This window comes from Carcharhinus amblyrhynchos, chromosome 12 (assembly GCF_965287045.1).
Source record: "Carcharhinus amblyrhynchos chromosome 12, sCarAmb.v2.hapA, whole genome shotgun sequence".
NCBI classification, from domain to species: domain Eukaryota; kingdom Metazoa; phylum Chordata; class Chondrichthyes; order Carcharhiniformes; family Carcharhinidae; genus Carcharhinus; species Carcharhinus amblyrhynchos.
In genome coordinates this window covers 79,877,771-79,900,980 of record NC_137335.1, presented here as the reverse complement: position 1 = coordinate 79,900,980, position 23,210 = coordinate 79,877,771, and the positions used below count along the sequence as shown (strand labels likewise).

At 43.0% G+C, this 23,210-nt stretch overlaps 1 protein-coding gene across 1 annotated transcript in view; it reads right to left on the bottom strand.

Moving 5' to 3' along the window:
• wdr27 (WD repeat domain 27) overlaps nucleotides 1–23,210 on the bottom strand; it is a 394,966-nt gene that overhangs the window by 293,137 nt on the left and 78,619 nt on the right. Inside the window, exon 21 of the mRNA XM_080199853.1 lies at nucleotides 12,704–12,825. Coding sequence (XP_080055979.1) covers nucleotides 12,704–12,825 — 122 coding nt within the window. The remainder of the gene's footprint in view (nucleotides 1–12,703; nucleotides 12,826–23,210) is intronic.

The window sequence follows — 23,210 nt, the reverse complement described above, 5'->3', positions numbered from 1 at the left end:
CTGTCTGTGTGGAGTTTGCACACTCCCCCACTGTCTGCGTGGTTTCCGCCAGGTGCTCTGGATTCCTCCCACAGTCCAAAGATGTGCAGGTTAGGGTGACTGGCCATGCTAAATTGACCCTAGTTTCAGGGGAATTAGCAGAGTAAATATGTGAGTTTGCGGAGATAGGGCAGGATTGTTGTCACTGCAGGCTCAATGGGCCAAATGGCCTCCTTCTGTACTGTAGAGATTCTATGATTCTATGATTTCCTTCCCAAAACAACATTAGTGAACCGGATAGGTTTTTACAAAAATGCTTTCATAATCATCACTAGACTTTTAATTCCAGATTTTTTTAATGGAATTCAAATGCCACCATTTGCAATGGTGGGATTAGAATCCGAGCCCTCAGAGCATTACTCTGGGTCCCTGGATTACTAGTCTAGTGCCAAACCAGTATGTTACCGCTTTCTGCATTCTTGTTAAAGACACCAAAAAAAACCTCCCTATTTGTATGATAAGAAATTCTACATAAATATATGGTAGCAAAATAATGAAGTTTGAATTAATTAGGTTCAAAGCTGCAGTTTAAAATGCCAGATTTTTCTTCATTCTTGGAATTACTCTTCTTGGGTGTATCAGGAAAATTAGAGTTTGAATGTCCTTTTATTTTGTGGTATCACTCATTCTCATATACAAGAAAACAAACTTGAGGGGGTGTGACTGGTTGAATTGGATTAGGGACAAAAAGGGTCAAATATCAATAAGAAACTGAATATGACGATGAGCTGAGGTAACCAGAAGAACTTGAATTAAAACTTACAGAAGGCAATGGAAGAAGTGGCTTGAAGTTGGCTGGTGTATTACAAAGGGTAACATATATGCATTGGAAGACTGTAAATAGGTAAAGATTATGCAAGTGTAACTTAAGTGTAAGTTGACTTTTAAAATATAGGATCCACGCAGTAAAAAAAAGAAATGATCACTGGAAGTTTTAAAAGTTGTTTAAAATTTATTTATTAGTGTCACAAGTAGGCTTACATTAATGCCGTAATGAAGTTACTGTGAAAATCCCCTTGTCGCCACACTCCGGCGCCTGTTTGGGTACACTGAAGGAGAATTCAGCATGGTCAATGCACCTAACCTGTCTACCGTGCATCTATTAAAGTTGGTGACAGTCATACAGTCCCTTGGGCCAGAAAAGTATCTTCCTTTCCAGTTATAACATCAATTGGGATCAAGACAGCTGAAGGTCAACTCATTTTATAAATCTTATTTTCATCAGGCCTGTCTGAAGTGAAGTTTGAACCACTCATCTTTCCACACAGGAGTAGGTTGCAATCCAGGAGTCATAGCTTTACTCCAGAAGGTTTAGTTTTGAAACTTCAATTAAAATTTAAGCTTTTTCTGAGGCTGTAATTTCTGTAGTGTTTATTTCTTTGCATCTGTGTTGATTAAGAATCAATTTGCTTTATTCTTATTCCTGAACTCAAGTTTATTTTCACTTTGTTTCAGAATTTATTGTTCCTCTTTCTCTATTGGCCTCCTTATTTGAGATACATCTGAGAACCTACACCTTTTTTCGCAGAGTTGCATGGAAGTATTTAAATCTGTTGCTTTGAGTGAGTGGGTAGCACAGCTTATTCACCTCTGGAAACTGTTTATAATCGCAGCTCTGGCTGGCACGATGAAAAGGTTTGCCTCTTTGCCAGCTGCAAGCTTATGTTCGGGCAGTCCCAAGTCGATTGGCCATTGGTTTGCAGCACAAATCTGCCAGAGATTTGACACGGATTGGCAAACTGCCTCTGAGATGCATTAAGGATGATGTGTAAAATGGAAATGCAAGACTGATGCAAAAAAGGGGGTTCTTTTTGTAAACATACCAATCCACAAAAGGAATGGTGAATCAATAATATGGGATCTTTTTGAACGTAAGATGAAATACAAATAGAGTGAAGTAGGGGATCATGTATTATACAACTGACTCCTATTTCTGCTGCCTTAAGACTGAATACAAGTCATGAGATTACTACATCACATCCTGTCACGGTGGAAGTGACTGAAAGCAGTTTAAGATATGCTCCTTACATGTATATATACACCATTTCACAACACTCTTCTACAGTTGGGCATTACTCCACCCAAACAATTCACGTTAGAGTAGAGAGCCCTTTAATGTTAGAGAGAATAATAAATCTGACTTGGTATTAATGCTGACATTGAGTGCAAAAAGTAGGTGATATTCTGTTTCCATATCAATATTTTCAAGGAGGTATTGCTGCACCAAAGTATGTTCTTGGTTAAGTTAATTTTAAAAATGCGACTAAAACTTTTGTTAAATCCATTATTAGCTCCTCATGATTTGGCAAAAACAAAGGGAACACAGAAAAGGTTGTACAGCCCTTCAAGTCCGTTCTGCTATTCTGTTAGATCATGGTTGGTCTGCATCCTAGCCCCATTTACCTATCATGGATCTGCATCCCTTAGCAAAAATGTATCAATCCCAAATGGCAAATTATTAACTGAGATTGCACCTCCTGCTATTATGGAAGAGTTCCACACGCACACAAGCCACATGTGAAATGTTTACTAACTTCCTATAAAAAAACCTCAATCAACTCATCCATTTATCTTTCTATACTCTTTGTGACATGTTCCTCTGGATGCTAGTCTTCAGCCACAGCATGAATCAATTAGTATCACAAACCGATCTAACTTGTTTTCTAGGAATAACATGAATTGCTGCAGAGGAAATCGTTAATACAACCATTAAATAAACAAGCCACCAAACACAGGTTACATACACATGAATGTCTATGCTGGGAACTCTAAGGCCACTGGGACGTGGGACAAAAGCATTTTAAATTTTGGATTCTGATACGCTGGAGTCAAATATATTCGCAGTAATTACAGACATCTCTAAGCCAGAAAAAAAAAGGGCTTTTAGATATTTTAGTTAAAGGCGGGTGGGTCTTTGCTAAACGCTAACTACAAAATTTTGAGAATGTGCCCAGATAAAGTTCTTAGTAATCTAATCCAACTTGACAAAGCTGGTTTTCTTAAAATTCAATTCTCAGTTTATTACATGAACTCATTCTGTCACTTCTCACAACTGCTGCAGAATATGAGTCACATACCATCACCCTGGCAATGTGCCTACTGGTTATGCCGAATGTAATAAATATTCCCCCTTTGTGTAGCAGGCTGCCTGTAATTTTTTTTAAGTTGCTCGGTAAACACTCAGCTATCATTTTCATGACTATACATCTGCTGCCTTTTACCAATGTACAGCTGTATGTCATTTTGTTTTAGTGCTGTCCCACATTAAGCTGCATAACAGAGTGCATCTGAGGACAACCGTACAGTCTGAATTTGGTGGCCACTGGGAGTAGATAAGAACTAGGAGAATGGGGTAAAAACTGGAATCAATAGATTTCCCAAAGCCTGAATCACTTGCCAACAACATAATTTCAAACACTTGTTTTCCTTTCTTCCCATAGTTTATTCCCAACCTTCTCTCCTTTCTTAAGAAAGGAAAGTTTGCATTCAATCAGTACTTCTCATGTCCTCAGGACATCCTAAGGCACTTTACAACAAATTCAGTACTGTTGAAGTGTAGCCACTTTTTTGATGTAGGAAATGTGGCAGCCAGCTTGGGTACAACAAACTTCCACAAAGAGCAATGAGATAATGACCAGCTAATTTGATTTTTAGTATTGTTACTTCAGGGATAAATATTGGTCAGCCACCAGGGGATTCACACCTGCTCTTCAAAATAGTACAACTGAATTTGTGCCCATTGCAGAGGACAGAATGGGCCTTGGTTTAATGCTTCAAGCATTCATGAACAATGGCATCCCTCCAACAACCTGCCTTCTGTCTTTTTTCATATATGAACCCAGAAAGTGAATGCTGGCAGGTTATTCACCAGACAAGGCATTCCAGTCCAGGCTATCCCTCCTCACCCTGAAATATATATACTTTCCAATGGACAAATGGCAGGAGCGGATACCTGGGCTGAGTTTCTATTTACTGGCTCAGTGATGCAGAACCAAGTGTAGCACCATCACCCCCATGTTGGGGATTGAAACTGGAAAGTTCATTGTTAACTGCATTGGTTGCTTGTGTGAAGTTCCAAATGCTAGTTGGAACATATTTCAACTTCTATCACTTACAGAGATCAAATGTAATTTGTTTTCTCAGTGGTTAGGCATCCCAGCATGGAAGTTGGACAGCAATGCACTTGTTGATTCCAATGAGACTGCCCCATCAAAGACTAGCATAGAATATCCATCAATGAGGTTGTGCTGTGTTCTCTCTGTTTGGCATTAAAAATTGGCTTTCTTTAAGGTATTTGGTTCTGGAAATATCACTCACTCCACCCCATAAAATAAAACTGGAGCAACAATAAATACAAACACAAGTGGGATTGAGGTCTAATGCTGATCTATCCTTGAAATTATTTGTTTCTGTTGGATTTTAACTTTGACTGCGATCTTCAACTACACTGAGTAGCTTGTGTTTAATGTTCAAATACTGCACTTCAGCTTGGAGAAGCATCAGGACTGTCTCTCAAGTCTTTGAATCTTGGTCACCTTCTGAAAGACTTTCAGCACAACTTACAGTCCATGAAAGCATCTTTCGGCAAGATACAACAAAACTTTTCGACTTGCCTATTCATAAATTGGGGCAGATTATTATTTGAGAACAGAAACAAACCTGGGACAGTTACAGAACTCAATGAAAAGAAATCTGAATAAAACAAAATTTGTGTGAGTTGTTGTACCTAGTTGACTTCTTTGCTGTGTTGAAGCCAGAATACTTGTTTCAAGTGGACGAAAAAGAACAAAGAATGAAGCTTCAAGCAATTCAATGCAATGTGGAAAAATAGGATGCTGGCTGAAAAGTCTCTTAAAGGTACATAGAACATAGAACATTACAGCGCAGAACAGCCCTTCGGCCCACGATGTTGCGCCGACCAGTTTTTTTTTAAAAAAAACACTGACCCACTAATCTAAACCAATCCCTTTTCGTCCATAAACCTATCCACAGATCTCTTAAACGCCCCCAAACTAGGCGCATTTACAACCGCAGCAGGCAGGGCATTCCAATCCCTCACCACCCTCTGGGTAAAGAACCTACCCCTGACGTCCGTCCTATAACTACCACCCCTTAATTTAAAGCCATGCCCCCCCGTGCTAGCATTCTCCATCCGAGGAAAAAGGCTATCACTATCCACCCTATCTAAACCTCTGATCATCTTATATGTTTCAATAAGATCCCCTCTTAGCCGCCTTCTTTCCAGCGAAAACAACCCCAAATCCCTCAGTCTCTCCTCATATGACCTCCCCTCCATACCAGGCAACATCCTGGTAAACCTCCTCTGCACCCTCTCCAAAGCCTCCACGTCCTTCCTGTAATGTGGGGACCAGAACTGCACACAGTACTCCAAGTGCGGCCGCACCAGAGTTGTGTACAGTTGCAACATGACGCTGCGACTCCTAAATTCAATCCCCCTACCAATAAACGCCAAGACACCGTATGCCTTCTTAACTACCTTATCTACTTGATTCCCAACTTTCAGGGATCTATGTACACATACACCTAGATCCCTCTGCTCCTCCACACTATTCAAAGTCCTCCTGTTAGCCCTATACTGAACAAATCTGTTACTCCTACCGAAATGAATTACCTCACACTTCTCCACATTAAACTCCATCCGCCACCTTGCGGCCCAGCTCTGCAACCTGTCTAAGTCACCCTGCAAACTATGACACCCTTCCTCACAATCTACCACACCACCGACTTTGGTTCATCAGCAAACTTACTAATCCACCCAACTATACCCTCATCCAGATCATTAATAAAAATTACAAACAGCAGTGGCCCCAAAACAGATCCCTGAGGCACACCGCTCGTAACCAAACTCCATGACGAATATTCACCATCAACCACCACCCTCTGTCTCCTATCTGCCAGCCAATTCCTGATCCAAGTACCTAGATTACCCCCAATCCCATACATCTGCATTTTCTGCAGAAGCCCACCATGGTGAACCTTATCAAACGCCTTACTAAAATCCATATATACCACGTCAACTGCCTTACCCCTATCCACCTCTTTGGTCACTTTCTCAAAGAACTCAATAAGGTTAGTAAGGCACGACCTACCTGCTACAAAACCATGCTGACTGTCTCTAATCAATTCATTACTCTCCAAATAACTATAAATCCTATCCCTAGTAATTCTTTCTAAAATCTTGCCCACAACAGAAGTAAGACTCACCGGTCTATAATTCCCGGGGAAGTCTCTGTTCCCCTTCTTAAACAATGGGACAACATTCGCTGTCTTCCAATCTTCCGGTACTATACCAGAGACCAACGATGACCTGAAGATCAGAGCCAGAGGCTCTGCAATCACCTCTCTAGCCTCCCAGAGAATCCTAGGGTAAATCCCATCCGGACCAGGGGACTTTTCAAGTCCTCTAGAATATCCAGCACATCCCCGGTTTCAACTGCAATACTTTCTATTTTACACCCCTGCACCCCAGTGTCCTCCACAGCTACATTCATGTCCCCCTGCGTGAACACCAAAGAGAAATATTGGTTCAATGCCTCTCCAATCTCTTTCGGTTCCACACACAACTTCCCTCTACTGTCTATAACTGGCCCTAATCTTGCCCTAACCAACCTTCTGTTCTTGACATACCTATAGAACGCCTTAGGATTCTCCTTAATCCTATCAGCCAAAGTCATCTCATGTCCTCTTTTAGCCCTTCTTAACTCCCTCTTCAACTCCCTCCTAGCCAATCTAAAGCTTTCTAATGCACTACCTGAGCCCTCAAGCCTCATCCAAACATAAGCCTCCTTTTTCTTCCTAACCAACGAATCAACTTTTTTAGTACACCACGGTTCCCTAGCCCTACCAAATCCTCCTTGCCTGACAGGGACATACCTATTGCAGACCCGCAGTAGCTGTTCCTTGAAAAAATTCCACATTTCGGACGTTCCCAGTCCCTGTAATCTCCTAGTCCAACCTATGCTTCCTAATTCTCTCCTAATAGCCTCATAATTACCCTTCCCCCAGCTAAAACTACTGACCTGAGGTTGGTATCCTTTTCTTTGTTAGGAAACCTGTTGCCCCCATTCTAAAGATATTTGCGGTGAAAATAGTCATTGGCAATAAGAGAAAACTGGCAACAGTGAACCTACAGTCGTTTTGACAATCTGTCCAATTTTCTCTTTGCTTGCGATGCACCTTCTGGTCCCTTGTCAAACTTGAATACTCACAGGTTTTAACATTTCCAACAGCTGTAAAGCCAAACTCACACCTGCTGTGATTTGACATTTCTCTATACACAGCAATGAAAGTCCAATTTTCACCTACTTAACCCAAGGGCGGTGTACCTGATAGTAGCAGCAGCCCTAAAGTCACTCTGGCAGAGAACAGGTAATTCAGAACAGATCATGGACTGAATCTGATAGCTATCAAGCCTGCAGCTTACACAGGGTCCAATCTAACCACTCCCCGGATAAACTCACTGAGTTCTCAAGGAAGTGGGTGATTTTGAACTGTTGTGGTAAGCAGCACAAATATGTATCAGGCAGCACATCAATAGGAATTTTGATATTTTAAATTCCCCTCTTTATTTGGAAACCTTACACTACTAAAACTTCACTTACTGTCGCAAACCTTTACTTCTTCCTTGCTATCTATCACTAAACAAAAAGGCAATTAGCAAAATACTGCAGATGCTGGAAATCTGAAATAGAAAGTGCTGGAAAATATTAGCAGGTCTGGCAGCATTAGTGGAGAGAGAAATCAAATTCATGTTGCAAATTCGTGTGACTCATCTTCAGAGCTAAAGAGAGGGAGAGATGTGATGGATTATATACTGTGTGAGAGGGATGGATCAGCTGGAGCAGAGCAGGTCAGTGATAGACGGGAGCTAGGAGCAACTGCAACAAAAATGTGTAAGGCACAAGACAGGAAGAGTTAATGGCAGTATAAGATAATGATTGTGGCACAGGGCAAAATCTTACCAAAAAATGGCAGTGTTGTTTCCGATGAGAAAATCGATGTGTTTCTCTGCCAGCCTGAAACACTGCCAGCTTTGCAGTGCCAACCAGTGCCAGGGGATTGTCTGGCCACTGTCCGGCCAATACTCTCTCCCCTGGGAGCTATAATTATATTTGCGTCCCCAGGGAGACCTCCATGTCAAAGAACAAAGAAAATTACAGCACAGAAACAGGCCGTTCGGCCCTCCAAGCCTGCACCGATCATGCTGCCTGATTGAACTAAAACCCCCTACCCTTCCAGGGACCATATCCCTCTATTCCCATCCTATTCATATATTTGTCCAGATGCCCCTTACAACTCACTATGGTATCTGCTTGCCCTACCTCCCCCGGCAGTGAGTTCCAGGCAACCACCACCCTCTGTGCAAAAAACTTGCCTCAAACATCTCCTTTAAACCTTGCCCCTCGCATTTTAAACATATGCCTCCGAGTAATGGACTCCTCCACCCTGGGAAAAAGCTTCTGACTATCCACTCTGTCCATGCCCCTCATAATCTTGTGGGCTTTTATCAGGTCGCCCCCTCAACCTCCGTTATTCCAGTGAAGTTCAAGTTCACATCCAGGTGAACATGTTGTAAACCTTGCCGGTGTGACTTCGACATGTGGCAGAGGCTCAATATCTGATAAGGGGGCATAGTAATTATATTAAAATCTATTCAAATACATGTAAAGCAGGTTCACACCCATTATGTGTCATTCTACGAATTACAATGGGCCACAATTCATTTCAAATCATTTTACAATGGAGACAATGGAGGCAATCTTACTGACTCCTCATGCTGGTCAATTAATGTGGCAAGCCAGTAAGATCACAAGAGAGATGAAAAGCCAGGTTCGCACCTGGTTTCTCACCTCTTGCGATGATACCAGCGCTGGATTGCCGGCATAATCAGCCTCGCTGATTAATTTTTTAATATTTAATTCTTAATTTAAATATTATCAGTGAACCCAGGACATAATCAGGGGGGCGGGGGTGGGGGGCAGATCAGGGCAGGGGGGGAACGGGACGATGAGGGGTTGTCCAGGGGAATGGGGGAATGACAATCTCCCATGGCACCATTGTATATAGTGCAATAGGAGATAAGGCACATGTACAATAGTGTCCTCTGGCAGTCATCAGCTGGCTTCGTGGTGTGAATAGACTCTGTCCTCCTAATGGTGAGAATTACACTTTGTCTCAATTTTACTCTAAGGGCCCGACTTTACCATTTCGAGTCTGAGGGCTAGATCCGGGCATAATACAGATCCAAGCCCAGAATCCTCTTTGCAGCGTGCCCCTACACTTTTTGCCAGTTCTGGTCCGATTCATGCTGGGGGTGGGGCTTAGCATTGCTGGAACGATCGGAGCTCTGAACTGCACATGAGCAGTTTGAAAAAAATTTGAAAAAGCGCGCCCGGGTCAGAAATTAAAAAAAGCAAAGACAGCGGTTCTCTAACACAGATTATCCTCTGGGGGTGCAGGGAAGGAGAAAGTGGCTCTCAGACACAGATCATCCTCGGGGAGTGGGGGGAGGAGAGAGGAGAGAGTGGCTCTCTGACACAGGTCATCCTCGGGGGGGGGAACGAGGTGGGGAAGAGGAGGAGGCGGGTCAAAGCATCCTCTGCTGGGGGGAAAGGAGGAGACGGATGGGGTGTATCTTGTGGCGGGGGGGGGGCGGTGGTGGGCGAGAGGGCCGATTGCTGTCTGTACATGGTGGTGGTGGGGGGGTGGGGGTGATCACTCACTGGTTGGGGGGTTGAATCTCTGGTGGGGGGATAGGGGTGTCCGCTGCCGCTATGCGGGCGATCGGTTGGTGGGGGGGGGGCACGGGTGTCCACGGCCACTCTGTGGGTGTCTCCTCCTCCCCACTGGAGGAACAAATCCCTCCTCCCTATTGTGACAATGTGTCAATTCTCACTAACTAAATGAATGCATGCTTCAATGAGCCTAAACTCTGACACATGAATAAATTCAGCGATTCAATTTTTAAATGACATCTAATGTATATTTCTCATGTCTTATATATATTAAAGAAATAGGAAACCAGGAGGAGGGATTTGTTTCTCCAGTGGGGAGGAGGGATCGCCCGCAGATTGGCAGCAGACACCCCTGTGCCCCCCCCAACACCAGCGATCCATCCGCCACCACCACCCTGCATCAGTGAGCAATCGACACCCCCCCCCCCCACTGCCAGACAATAATCAGCCCCCTCAGCCCCCCCTCCCCCCCCCAAAAACTACATCTCACCCACCTCCTCCTGCACCCCCCCCCACCCCAGAGGATGCTCTGAACCCCGCTCCCCCCGTCCAGAGGATGATCTGGGTCAGAGAGCCATTGCAGGCTCTGAAGCCGCTTCGGAGCTTCCCCTGCAAATAAAAATTGGCTTTGGATTTTTATTTAGCAGGTCGCTTACAGCACGGATCCGGAACAGACCAGAAGAAAGTAAAGTGGGATTTGGTGGGAGAGTTGGGCACGCAGTTCATTAAATTGATTTAACTGGCAAAGTCGCGATTTGCTCGGATTTGGGTGCAGATCACGTCAAAGGTCCGATGCCCGAATTTACCGCGATTATTTTTGGTAAAATCGGGCCCTAAATGTGATTAGATTTGAATTTTTCTCTTGCTGAGAAACAGCTCTGAAACTCTCCTGTTTTCATGCTTGTTTGACACTTAGAATTTCATAGAATCACAGAAACCCTACAGTACAGAAAAAGGCCTTTCAGCCCATTGAGTTTGCACCGACCACAATTCCATCCAGGCCCGACCCCCATATCCCTACATATTTACTCACTAATCCCTTTAACCTATGGATCTCAGGGCAATAAGGGCAATTTTCTTTTAGAATGACCCACACACCTTTGGAAGAAACCAGAGCACCCGGAGGAAAGAAGAATGTGCAAACTCCACACAGACAGTGACCCAAGCCGGGAATCAAACCCAGGTCCCTGGAGTTGTGAAGCAGTAGTGCGAACCATTGTGCTACTATGCTGCCCGAGCACTGTGCTACTGTGCCACCCGACCATACGAATTTGTTTGGTCAGGTTGTTCCCCCCCTCAATGGTGGAATTCTCATCTCGTCTGTGCCCGTCCCACTGCAAGTTAGAGCGGGGAATTTGCTGTTCCAGCCAAAATTCCATTCACTTTCAATGGCACCGAATAATCCCAACCTGCAAATAAGGACATAGGTTTTTGGCGAATGCTTATATAAAAATGAAGGTGTCTGGAGAAACACTGCTGTAAAAAAACTGTAAAATCTCTCCTTTTGAAGTACTTTAGGAGTGCTCCTAGTAGAGTGTATGTGTGACTATTGGTGGATCGATTTATTTTGCACAATCTGAAAACATATTCAATTTAACCAATTATTAGGAGTCTTTTTTATTGATTCAAGTGATTGTGGGCATTGTTGGCCAGCATTCATTGCACATCCTTAATTGCCCTTGAAAAGGTGTTGGTGAGCTGTCTTCTTGAACCACCTCAGTCTTTGAGATTTCAAGTCCAATATGACTCTTGGTCAGGGCTCCAAAGAAATATGGAAACTCTGTTCCTCTCACTCCATAGATGCTGCCAGAACTGTTGACTTTTTCCCCCCAGCGCTTTCTGTTTGTGTTTCAGATCTCCAGCATCTGCAGTATTTTGTGTCTACATAACTTTTTAATTCTTTTGCCATAACTGACTTCTGCTATTGAATTTTACTTCCTAAGAACTGCAGAGAGCAATCTAAAAGCTTAGGTAACATGAAAACACTTGAAGAGAAATGCTGAAAAGTTTCAACTTTTTAAGCAAGAAAATGTGATTAGAATAATTCACATCGTGTAATGCCCACACTTGATGATCACTAGAATTTCTGGGTGGCCACTCAAAGGGCAGAGGAACAGAACCCCTTCTGCCTTTGCCCAAAGCCATCAACTCTGTTCGAAATGAGTAAGATTGTTTGCATGGGTTACTTCATGCCCCAGCAGGGTCAACTCCCCAAATTGAACTGAGACACAGGAGTCCAAAAGACACTGCCCAACAACTCATCTCGATTGCCACTGAGATCAATTTTGGGTGGATCCTGGAGCTCTTGATTAGAGACATAGAGAACTACAGGAAATAGGCCCTTTGGCCCAACTCATCCAAGCTGACTAGGTTTCCTAAACTGAACTAGTCCCATTTGCCTGTATTTGGCCCTCTGAACCTTTCCTATCTAAGTACCTGTCCAAATGTCATTTAAATATTGTAACTGAAACCCGCCTCTACCACCTCCTCTGGCAGCTCATTCCATATACGCACCACCGTCTGTGTGAAAAAACTGTCCCTCAGGTCCCTTTTAAATCTTTCCCTGCTCATCTTAAACCTGTGCCCTCTAGTTTTGGACTCCCCCCCATCTGGCAAAAAGGCCTTAACTTTTCACCTTATCTAGGCCCCTCATGATTTTATAAACCTCAATAAGGATTCTGGTATACATTAGAAGTATATCATCAATTACGTCCAGGAAAACGAGCGGTATTTTGTTTTAACCCCATAGAGTCTTGCTATGACCATATGCGATATAAAACAGGGAGGGGTGGGGGTGGGGGGAGCTCAAGATGCGCTGTACATAATGTTTTATGTCAAATACTCCAACAGTGAGTAACCACTGTATTTAATATAGAAATCGAGAAAAGGTTGTAAAAGCAATGACCTACATTATTCTGACAAATCTGGTGCACAGGTCTAGCATGAGCATCTGGAACAGTTACTACACTTCGGCCAACATTCAGATCAAACACTTCCAAAGCACGGTTTGTGCCAGCTGTCAGAACAATATCTGCAATTTCTTTCCATTAAGGTAAACAGTTCTGAGTAGTATCATAGAAACATTAATAGCTATAAACAATATAAAACTAAAAGCAATTTACTCTTCCCTACCGCCCACATGCAGAACCCACAGCCTTCAGATTTAATTCTAGGCAAACTTGCTGACTTCAGCTAAACTATTCCAAAAATGTTCCTAATGGGGATAAATTACTTTAAGGTGCCTAATACAGTAGGATTGATCAGAACAAAGAAGTCAGATTTCTGGTGATTCTTCGCTTTTCTCTTTTCCTGAAGGCATTTGATTCCCCGCATGATGCCAGTTGCCAGGTGGCTGCTACTCAAGTTTCGGCCTTGGCAATGATGATAACAGGACCATGGGAGACATCAAAACCAAGCCCATTTTTGATAGGTACACACACATCAGCACATGATTTTTGGTCAAAAGATAGGGGCATTACATCCAACAGTCTCCTCTGGGGAATTCGAGAGAGCTGAAGCTAAACATAGCAACTGTATAATTACAATGGCTGAGATCATCTAACTCCATTGGAATCTGGGACGCAGCCTTCTGCCAATTGTGTCTCTCAGCCGATAAGTTCACAGTTGTGAAATGAAGAGGGAGGAACAAGACTGCAATTTTATTAAATACAAACTTAAGGAAAGAAAATTGGCAAACTGTGTTTTGATTTGTTATTGTCACATGTATTAATGTATCAATATACACGTAAAAATACAGTGAAAAGTACTGTTTCTTGAACGCTACACAGACAAAGCATACCGTACGTACATAGAGAATCAAAGGAGACAGTGTAGAATGTGATAAGATAGAACAAGAGTACAAGATAGAATTAGAAATCTCTATGACTCTAGAAGGTATGCTGGGACACAGCTAACAAGAAGTCGCCACACTCTGGTGCTATCTTAGTGCAGAGGACACAGTCAAACTCTAGTTATTAACAGTTCAAATAGAAAAAGTTACTTTTTTCTAAATGAGTAAGTAACACTTAACTTGGTTGGTGGCTAAATTGTTACATCACACCCATAGCGAACTCAATTAAGTACAATTTCCTGATACACAAATCTCCAGCCGGCATACGATTTCTTCAAAAGGGCAAGGTCAAATCTCAGATTTCATGCATGACCATATAATAGCTTTTCATAACTTTATTCTTTGCACCAGAAAGACAGAGGCACTGACCCCAAAAGGTGAAGACAAATACCCCGAGGTTAAGCCACAGCCTGGGAGATCTGAAACCCAGCTAAAGCTGTAGCTGTTCTATCCTGCTGAAGTTACTGTGGGGATGTGCCAGAAGGACGAGGGCTTTTCTGCTCCATTTAAACTTTTTCAGACATAAATAGAAAGAGATGGAACTACAGATAGTTAGAAATATATTATCCAGAGAACTAGAACAGACTTAAGAGCAGTAAAACAAAAATTGATAACACATGGGAATTGGGAAATGCCAGCCTGACAAACACAGCACTATTTTTCTAAAGAAACTAATTAAACAATGATCTGTTACAAAACTTATTTAAAAAATCTTTTTGGGGCAAAGTTAAAGCTCAAAAGTCAACCAAATTGTAGCAACAACAACTTACATTTGAATAGCACCTTTCCCAAGATGCTTCACAGCAGCATTATAAAGCAAAACATGACACCCAGCCACCTGAATTATAAATGGTAAGCGACATGGTGGCGCAGTGGTTAGCATCACTGCCTCACAGCGCCAGGGACCCGAGTTTGATTCCCGGCGTGGGTCACTGTCTGTGTGGAGTTTGCATATTCCCCGTGTCTGCATGGGTTTCTTCTGGGTGCTCCGGTTTCCTCCCGCACTCCAAGTTGTGTGGGTTAAGTTGATTGGCCATGCTAAATTGCCCCTTAGTGTTGGGAGTTAGTAGGGTAAATAAGCAGGGTTATGGGAATAGGGCTTGGGTGGGATTGTAGCCGACGCAGACTTGAAGGGGCAGGTGGCCTCCTTCCGCACAGTAGGGATTCTGTGATTCTAAATCTTAATGTTGATTATGCATGAAAAGTTCATTGCAAACAAGATTATCTAAAATATTTAAATACAATGATCCGAATCCGATTCTTTTTCATCTTCAAATGTGCATTGTTCTATGGCAAGAACAAGCAAGTGATTATTAGATGTCTGCTAACTATCCTCAGTCACCAGTTGTAAGGTGATAAATAGGAAAAGCAAGCTTGACTTTCACTCCACCTTCCCTAGCTCTCTGAGGTGAAGTTCCTCGTTTCCACTCTGCCCATTCTGCTGGTAGCTTAGCCAAAACTTCAACACTGCCATGCCAAGGAATGATGGTCACAAATGCAAATGTCTACCAATTTCAGAAACAGCATTGTAATTACATTTCATAGTAAAATACTGCCTACAGTTGTGTGGTAACATTCTTAAGGTTGCTACTTTTTGGAGGGGGCGACCTCTGAAGACCATGTGATTGGGCCAGATCCTTTGGAGAGGCAGCGTGGGAAGTTGAACCAATCGGGACTGAGGGCATGTATCTTGGGTTGGGGAGGAACCTCAGATGGAGCCAGGGAACAGGAGAGAGTAGTTGTGTATTGCAGTTCTGTAGATCATCGCTTGTACATAAATAACTATTGCTGATACTAAATCTTTCATATATTGAAATCACAATGAGCTGCCTTCAAAGTTATTGCAAGTTGGTCATTCTACTGCACATTTAACCAATTGTATGACAAAAAGTGTAACCAAGTTCAATGTGAGAATGAGCCTGATCCAAATTCAAGTATTCAAAAATAAATTCAAAACAGCCAAATGCCGACATTCTGGACTTGCGACTAGTTTGATTCAGAATCCTACAAATTAGTTTAAACCTAACCAGATGCTGGCAATACATTCCATTGTAATGTCTGTGTAATTTTACATATGTTGCACTTGGGAGAATTAAAAAACATCTTAAGAAAACTGACATCATAACGTATAAAAGAAAATTACTTTGGATGCTGGAATCTGAAACCCAAAGAGAAAATGCTGGAAAATCTCAGCAGGTCTGGCAGCATCTGTAAGAAGAGCAAAGAGCCGAAGTGTACAGATGCTGCCAGACCTATTGAGATTTTCCAGCATTTTCTCTTTTGACATCATAATATGATGGGTTCAGAAATCCAAAACTGCACAATTTTAATAGGTGCTATCTGCAATACATGATGTATAGACTGGGGAGACTTTTTCGTCACTTCCTACTGTTATTTTACTGAAAATGATCCAATCAACTGAAGCCCAATAAGAAGAGGAACATGGTAGCAGGAACGTGGACACTGCAGACAGAAATAATAAAGTTGTACCGTGTGGGCGTCAGATTTAACTAGGAAAGTAAGTGAAACTCACAAGAATTTTGCCATAATAAAGAATAGCTTTGGATCTCATTCAGGAAAGCTGATTTAATGAGAATACAGTAAAAGTACACAAAAGTACACAAGAATCGTAGCAAATTGAAAACAGACCTTTCTATGCTTTACCAAATCTCTAATAACTGTTTAACCATATCAGCTCTAAAATTAACTTCTCTCTTGCTAGATTAGAAGAAAGTTGTTCCATTTCGGCTGTTCTCACATATAGAGATGACATTACTTATAATAATAAGCAAAATACTGCAGAAACTGGGAACTGAAACAAGATGTGGAGATGCCGGTGTTGGATTGGGGTAAACACAGTAAGAAGTCTCACAACACAAGGTTAAAATCCAACAGGTTTATTTGGTAACACATTTGGTGTTGTGAGACTTCTAACTGAAACAAGAACAGAGTTTGCTGGAAAAACTCTACAGGTTCGCCAGCATCTATCAGCAATAGATTCTTCATCAGAACTGAAAGGAGCGAGAATATAAAAACTGCAATAAAAAGTAGCAACCTTAAGAACAAAAGACGGGTGGCCAGACATGGGAGGGGAGTTTTGCATTGAGGCAATACATATGTGAAATATTAAAATGCTTAAAATGGCACGCAACAGGAATGTTGGGGTCATGTTTGCTCACCACGAGCATAACCTCAAGCTTCCTGTTGTGTGCCATTTTAACTCAGCACCTTGCTCTCATGCCCACACGTCTATCCTTGGTCCTGTTGCAATGCCCCAGCGCAGCTCAGGGCAAGCTATACGAACTGCATCTCATCTTCTGGTTAGGCACATTGCAGCCCTCAGGACACAATATTTGGCAATCTAGTTCGGCGACTAGATTTTGACCTATCTCCTTCATCTTAAAATCCCACTTCTCTAATTTTTTTTTTCTTTTGTATCAAATTTTTAGTTTTAGCTCTTTGCTGGTTTCTAAAACACCCCAATCCTCAGATGTGTAACTTCTTTTGCTATATTAATTTTTTAATCTAATACAATCCCTAAATTCCTCAGTGAGCCACTGATGGGTCTTTGTTGCTGAATTTTTGTTCTCCACAGAATATATTTTTGTTGGACATTTTGAATTTTTTTTTAAACGTGTTCCGCTCTTCATTTGCAGCTATACTTTATAAACTATTTACTTAATTTACCTTCACCAGTTCGCCCTTCATACCTGTGTAATTGACACTGTTTAAGTTTAAGATTTTTGATTTTGATTGGAGTATGTCACTTTCAAATTTGATCTGGAATTATCACTATTTCCCAGTGGAAATACTACTAAGACATTATGGGCGGGATTTTTACAGCCTCATTCGTCCCAAAATCATAAAGTCCTGCCTAAGGTCCACAGACCTTCCCATTGTCCGCCCCTCACCCACTCCAATTCCTGTGGCAGGTGGGGTGGTAAAATTCAGGCCGACTAATTAATTAGTCCCAGTTATATGAAGACAGAAGTACCCCACAATTATTACATTGTTGTTAGTACAAGCTCCAATGATTTCTTGTTTAATGCACAGTCCAATAGGACAACTACTTTTAAGGGGCCTATAACTACCCTCACCCATGTTTTCACACTCTTGCTGTATCTTTTTCCTACTCATACTGATTCTACTTCATTGTCTCCTGAGGCCAGGAACCTTCTCTCTAAAGCTCTTATGTCATCTTGTAGTATCAAGGCAACCTTGCCTCCTTTGTCATTTCATCTCTCTTTCTAAAATATTGTGTCCCTTGGAATATTTATTTCCCAAGCCAAATCACCTTGTAATCATGTTTCTATAATGGCAATTCGATTTAAGTCATTTACCTCTATTTATGCCAAGAGTTTATCCATCTTATTGCAAAGCCTCATGCATTCAGATAAAGAACTTATAATTTCACTTTTTTAACTTCTATTTCTTGCAATGAGCTCATTTGTTAATGGACGTTTTTTATTAAACCTTCTGTCCCTTTCTGCTTGCCTTTACCCACATTGCTCTTCCAATATCACAATCTCTCTCTCTTTGGATTTCTAAATCGCCCTTCATCTCAACATCCTTCCTCCCCACACAACCAACATTTTAGTTTAAAGCCCTATTCAGAGCCCTAATCGTACAATTGTGGCCAGGGCACTGGTCCTAGCCCAGTTCAAGTATAGCCCATCCCAACAGAATAGATCACCCTACCTGGAGTATTGATACCAGTGCCCCATGAATCGAAACTCCTCTTCCCTCACCACTCTTTTAGATTTTATTTCTCTGACATGCATGATCCTACACATGTCAGAGTAGAGAAGAAGGTAGGGGGGGGGTGGGGTAGCATTGCTAGTCAAGGACTGTATCACAGTGTCGGAGAGGAAGTTTGATGAGGACTTGTCAGTTGAGGTAGTATGGGCAGAGATTAGAAATAGGAGAGGAGAGGTCACCCTGTTGGGAGTCTTTTATAGACCTCCTAAAAGTTCTAGAGAGGTTGAGGAAAGGATTGCGGAGTCAATCCTGGTTAGGAGTGAAAGTAATAGGGTAATTGTTATGGGGGACTTTACGAATATTGATTGGAATTGCTATAGTTCTAGCTCGTTAGAGGGGTCAGTGTTTGTACAAAGCGTGCAGGAAGGTTTTTTGACTCAGTATGTAGATAGGCCAACTAGAGGTGAGGCTATATTGGATTTGGTGCTGGGAAATGAGCCAGACCAGGTGCTAGAGTTGGAAGTTGGTGTGCATTTTGGTGATAGTGACCACAATTCGGTTACGTTCACCTTAGTGATGGGAAGGGATAGGCATGAACCTCGGGTCAGTAGTTTTAGCTGGGGTAAGGGTAATTATGAGGCTATTAGGAGTGAATGAGGAAGCATAGATTGGACTAGGAGATTACAGGGACTGGGAACGTCCGAAATGTGGAGTTTTTTCAAGGAGCAGCTACTGCGAGTCCTTGATAGGTATGTCCCTGTCAGGCATGGAGGAATTGGTAGATCTAGGGAACCGTGGTGCACTAAAAGAGTTGAGTCGATGGTTAAAAAGAAAAAGGAGGCTTATGTTCGGATGAGATTTGAGGGCTCAGGTAGTGCACTAGAAAGCTTTAGATTGGCTAGGAGGGAGTTGAAGAGGGAGTTAAGAAGGGCTAAAAGAGGACATGAGAAGACTTTGGCTGATAGGATTAAGGAGAATCCTAAGGCGTTCTATAGGTATGTCAAGAACAGAAGGTTGGTCAGGGCAAGATTAGGGCCAGTTACAGACAGCAGAGGGAAGTTGTGTGTGGAACCGGAGGAGATTGGAGAAGCGTTGAACCAATATTTCTCTTCGGTGTTCATGCAGGGGGACATGAATATAGCTGAGGAGGACACTGGGTTGCAGGGGTGTAAAATAGACAGTATTACGGTTGATAAGGGGGATGTGCTGGATATTCTTGAGGGGCTGAAAATAGATAAGTCCCCTGGTCCGGATGGGATCTACCCTAGGATTCTCTGGGAGGCTAGAGAGGTGATTGCAGAGCCTCTGGCTCTGATCTTCAGGTCGTCATTGGTCTCTGGTGTAGTCCCGGAGGATTGGAGGATAGCGAATGTTGTCCCACTGTTTAAGAAGGGGAACAGAGACTTTGCCGGGAGTTATAGACCGGTGAGTCTTTCTTCTGTTGTGGGCAAGGTTTTAGAAAAAATTATTAGGGATAGGATTTATAGTTATTTGGAGTGTAATGAATTGATTAGAAATAGTCAGCATGGTTTTGTAGCGGGTAGGTCGTGCCTTACTAACCTTATTGAGTTTTTTGAGAAGGTGACCAAAGAGGTGGATGGGGGCAAGGCAGTTGACGTGGTATATATGGATTTTAGTAAGGCGTTCGATAAGGTTCACCATGGTAGGCTTCTGCAGAAAATGCAGATGTATGGGATTGTGGGTAATCTAGGAAGTTGGATCAGGAATTGGCTATCAGATAGGAGACAGAGGGTGGTGGTTGATGGTAAATATTCATCATGGAGTTCGGTTACGAGTGGTGTGCCTCAGGGATCTGTTTTGGGGCCACTGTTGTTTGTAATCTTTATTAATGATCTGGATGAGGGTATAGTTGGGTGGATTAGTAAATTTGCTGATGACACCAAAGTCGGAGGTGTGGTAGATTGTGAGGAAGGGTGTCATAGTCTGCAGGGAGACTTAGATAGGTTGCAGAGCTGGGCCGAGAGGTGGCGGATGGAATTTAATGCGGAGAAGTGTGAGGTAATTCACTTTGGTAGGAGCAACAGATGTGTCGAGTATAGGGCTAACGGGAGGACTTTGAATAGTGTGGATGGACAGAGGGATCTAGGTGTATGTGTACATAGATCCCTGAAAGTTGGGAATCAAGTAGATAGGGTTGTTAAGAAGGCGTACGGTGTCTTGGCGTTTATTGGTAGGGGGATTGAATTTAGGAGTCGCAGCGTCATGTTGCAACTGTACACAACTCTGGTGCGGCCGCACTTGGAGTACTGTGTGCACTTCTGGTCCCCACATTACAAGAAGGATGTGGAGGCTTTGGAGAGGGTGCAGAGGAGGTTTACTAGGATGTTGCCTGGTATGGTGGGGAGGTCCTATGAGGAGAGACTGAGGGATTTAGGGTTGTTTTCATTGGAAAGAAGGCGGCTAAGAGGGGATCTTATTGAAACATATAAGATGATTAGAGGTTTAGATAGGGTGGATAGTGATAGCCTTTTTCCTCAGATGGAGAAAGCTAGCACGAGGGGGCATGGCTTTAAATTAAGGGGGGGTAGCTACAGGATGGATGTCAGGGGTAGGTTCTTTACCCAGAGGGTGGTGAGGGATTGGAATGCCCTGCCTGCTGCAGTTGTAAATGCGCCTAGTTTGGGGGCGTTTAAGAGATCTATGGATAGGTTTATGGACGAAAAGGGATTGGTACAGGCTAGTGGGTCATTGTTTTTGTAACTGGTCGGCGCAACATCGTGGGCCGAAGGGCCTGTTCTGCGCTGTAATGTTCTATGTTCTATGCCAAATGGCGCATGGTTCAGGTAACAATCCAGAGATTATTGCTGAAAAAGACATGTTAGTAAAGCTTTTTTCTTGCACTCATCGAGTCACTTTGCAAGAAAATGAAAGTGAGATGGGACAGAGTTAATGAGGGGAAGAAGGTAAATCCAGGAGTTCACCATACTCAAATGGAAAATGAAGGTTAATACAGGCTGCTTGGATTCATATAACTTTTTTTTCATTCGTGGGACATGGGCGTCGCTGGCTAGTCACCATTTATTGCTCATTCCTAGTTGCCCTTGAGAAGGTGGTGGTGAGCTACCTTTTTGAATCGCTGCAGTCCATGTTCTCTGGGTTGACCCATTATGCCATTAGGGAGGGAATTCCGAGATATTGACCCAGCGACTGTGAAGGAACAGCGACATATTTCCAATTCAGGATGTTAAGTGGCTTGGAGGGGAACTTCTGATGTTCCCATTTATCTGCTGACTTGTCCTTCTAGATAGAAGTGATCGTGGATTTGGAAGTGCTGCGTAAGGATCTTTGGCGAATTGCTGCAGTGCACCTTGTAGATTGTACACACTGCTGCTATTGAGTGTCGGTGGTGGAGGGATTGAATGATTGTAGATGTGGTGTCAATCAAGCAGACTGTTTTGTCCTGGATTGTGTCAAGCTTCTTGAGTGTTGTTGGGAGTTGCACCCATTCAGGTGAGTAGGCAGTATTCCATTACACTCCTGACTTGTGTCTTGTAGATGGTGGACAGGCTTTGGGGAGTCAAGAAGTGAGTTACTCGCTGCAATATTCCTAGTTTTTCACTGACTCTCGTCGCCACTGTGTTTATGGGGCGAGTCCTGATCAATGGTAAGCCCAAGGATGTTGACAGTGGGGGATTCAGTGATGTTTATGCCATTGAATGTTAAGGGATAGTGATTAGAGTGTCTCTTATTGGTGGTGGTCATTGCCTGCCATTTGTGTGGCGCGAATGTTACTTGCCACTTGGCAGCCCAAGCCTGCATATTGTTCAGATCTTGTTGCGTTTGAACATGGATTGCTTCAGTATCTCAGAAGTCATGAATGGTGTTAAACATAGCGCAATCATCAGCAAACATCCCCACTTCTGACCTTATGATGGAAGGAACGTCATTGATGAAGCAGCTGAAGATTGTTGGGCCAAGGACACTATCCTGAGGGACTCCTGTAGAGGTGTCCTGCAGCTGAGATGACTGACCCTCCACAACCACAACCATCTTCCTATGTACCAGCTATGACTCCAACCAGCGGAGGGTTTGTCCGATACCCATTGATTCCAATTTTGCTAGGGTCCTTGATGCCACACTTGGTCGAATGCAGCCTTAGTGTCAAGGGCTGCCACTCTCACCTCACCTCTGGAATTCAGCTCTTTTGTCCATGCTTGAACCAAGGCTGTAATGAGCTCAGGAGCTGAGTGACCCTGGTGAAACCCAAAGTGGGTGTCACTGAGCAGGTTGCTGCTGAGCAGGTGCTGCTTGATAGCACTGTCTATGACCCCTTCCATCACTTTACTGATGATCGAGAGTAGATTGATTGGGCAGTAATTGATCAGATTGGATTTGTCCTGTTTTTTGTGTACAGGACGTATCTGGCAACTTTCCACATTGTTGGGTAGATGCCAATATTGTAACAGTACTGGAAGAGATTGGCGTGGGTCGCAGCAAGTTGTGGAGCACAAGTCTTCGGTACTTTTGCCAGAATGTTATCAGGGCCCATTGCCTTTGTAGTATCCAGTGCCTCCAATTGTTTCTTGATATCACATGGAGTGAATCGAATTGACTGGAAACTGGCACCTGAGCTGCAAGGGACCACTGGAGGATGCCAAGATGGTTCATCCACTCGGCACTTCTGGCTGAAGATTGCTGCGAATAATTCAACCTTATTTTTTGCATTGATGTGCTGGGCTCCTCCATCATTGAGGATGGGGAAACATGCATTGTTAACAAAGTTTCTCAAAGGACTGAAATGATGACACTCCACTCCTCCCCCAAGGATGTTATGTTGGGAGATTCAGAGGTGGTAAATCCATTGAATGTCAAGGGAAGATGTTTAGATTCTATCTGGTTACTAATCA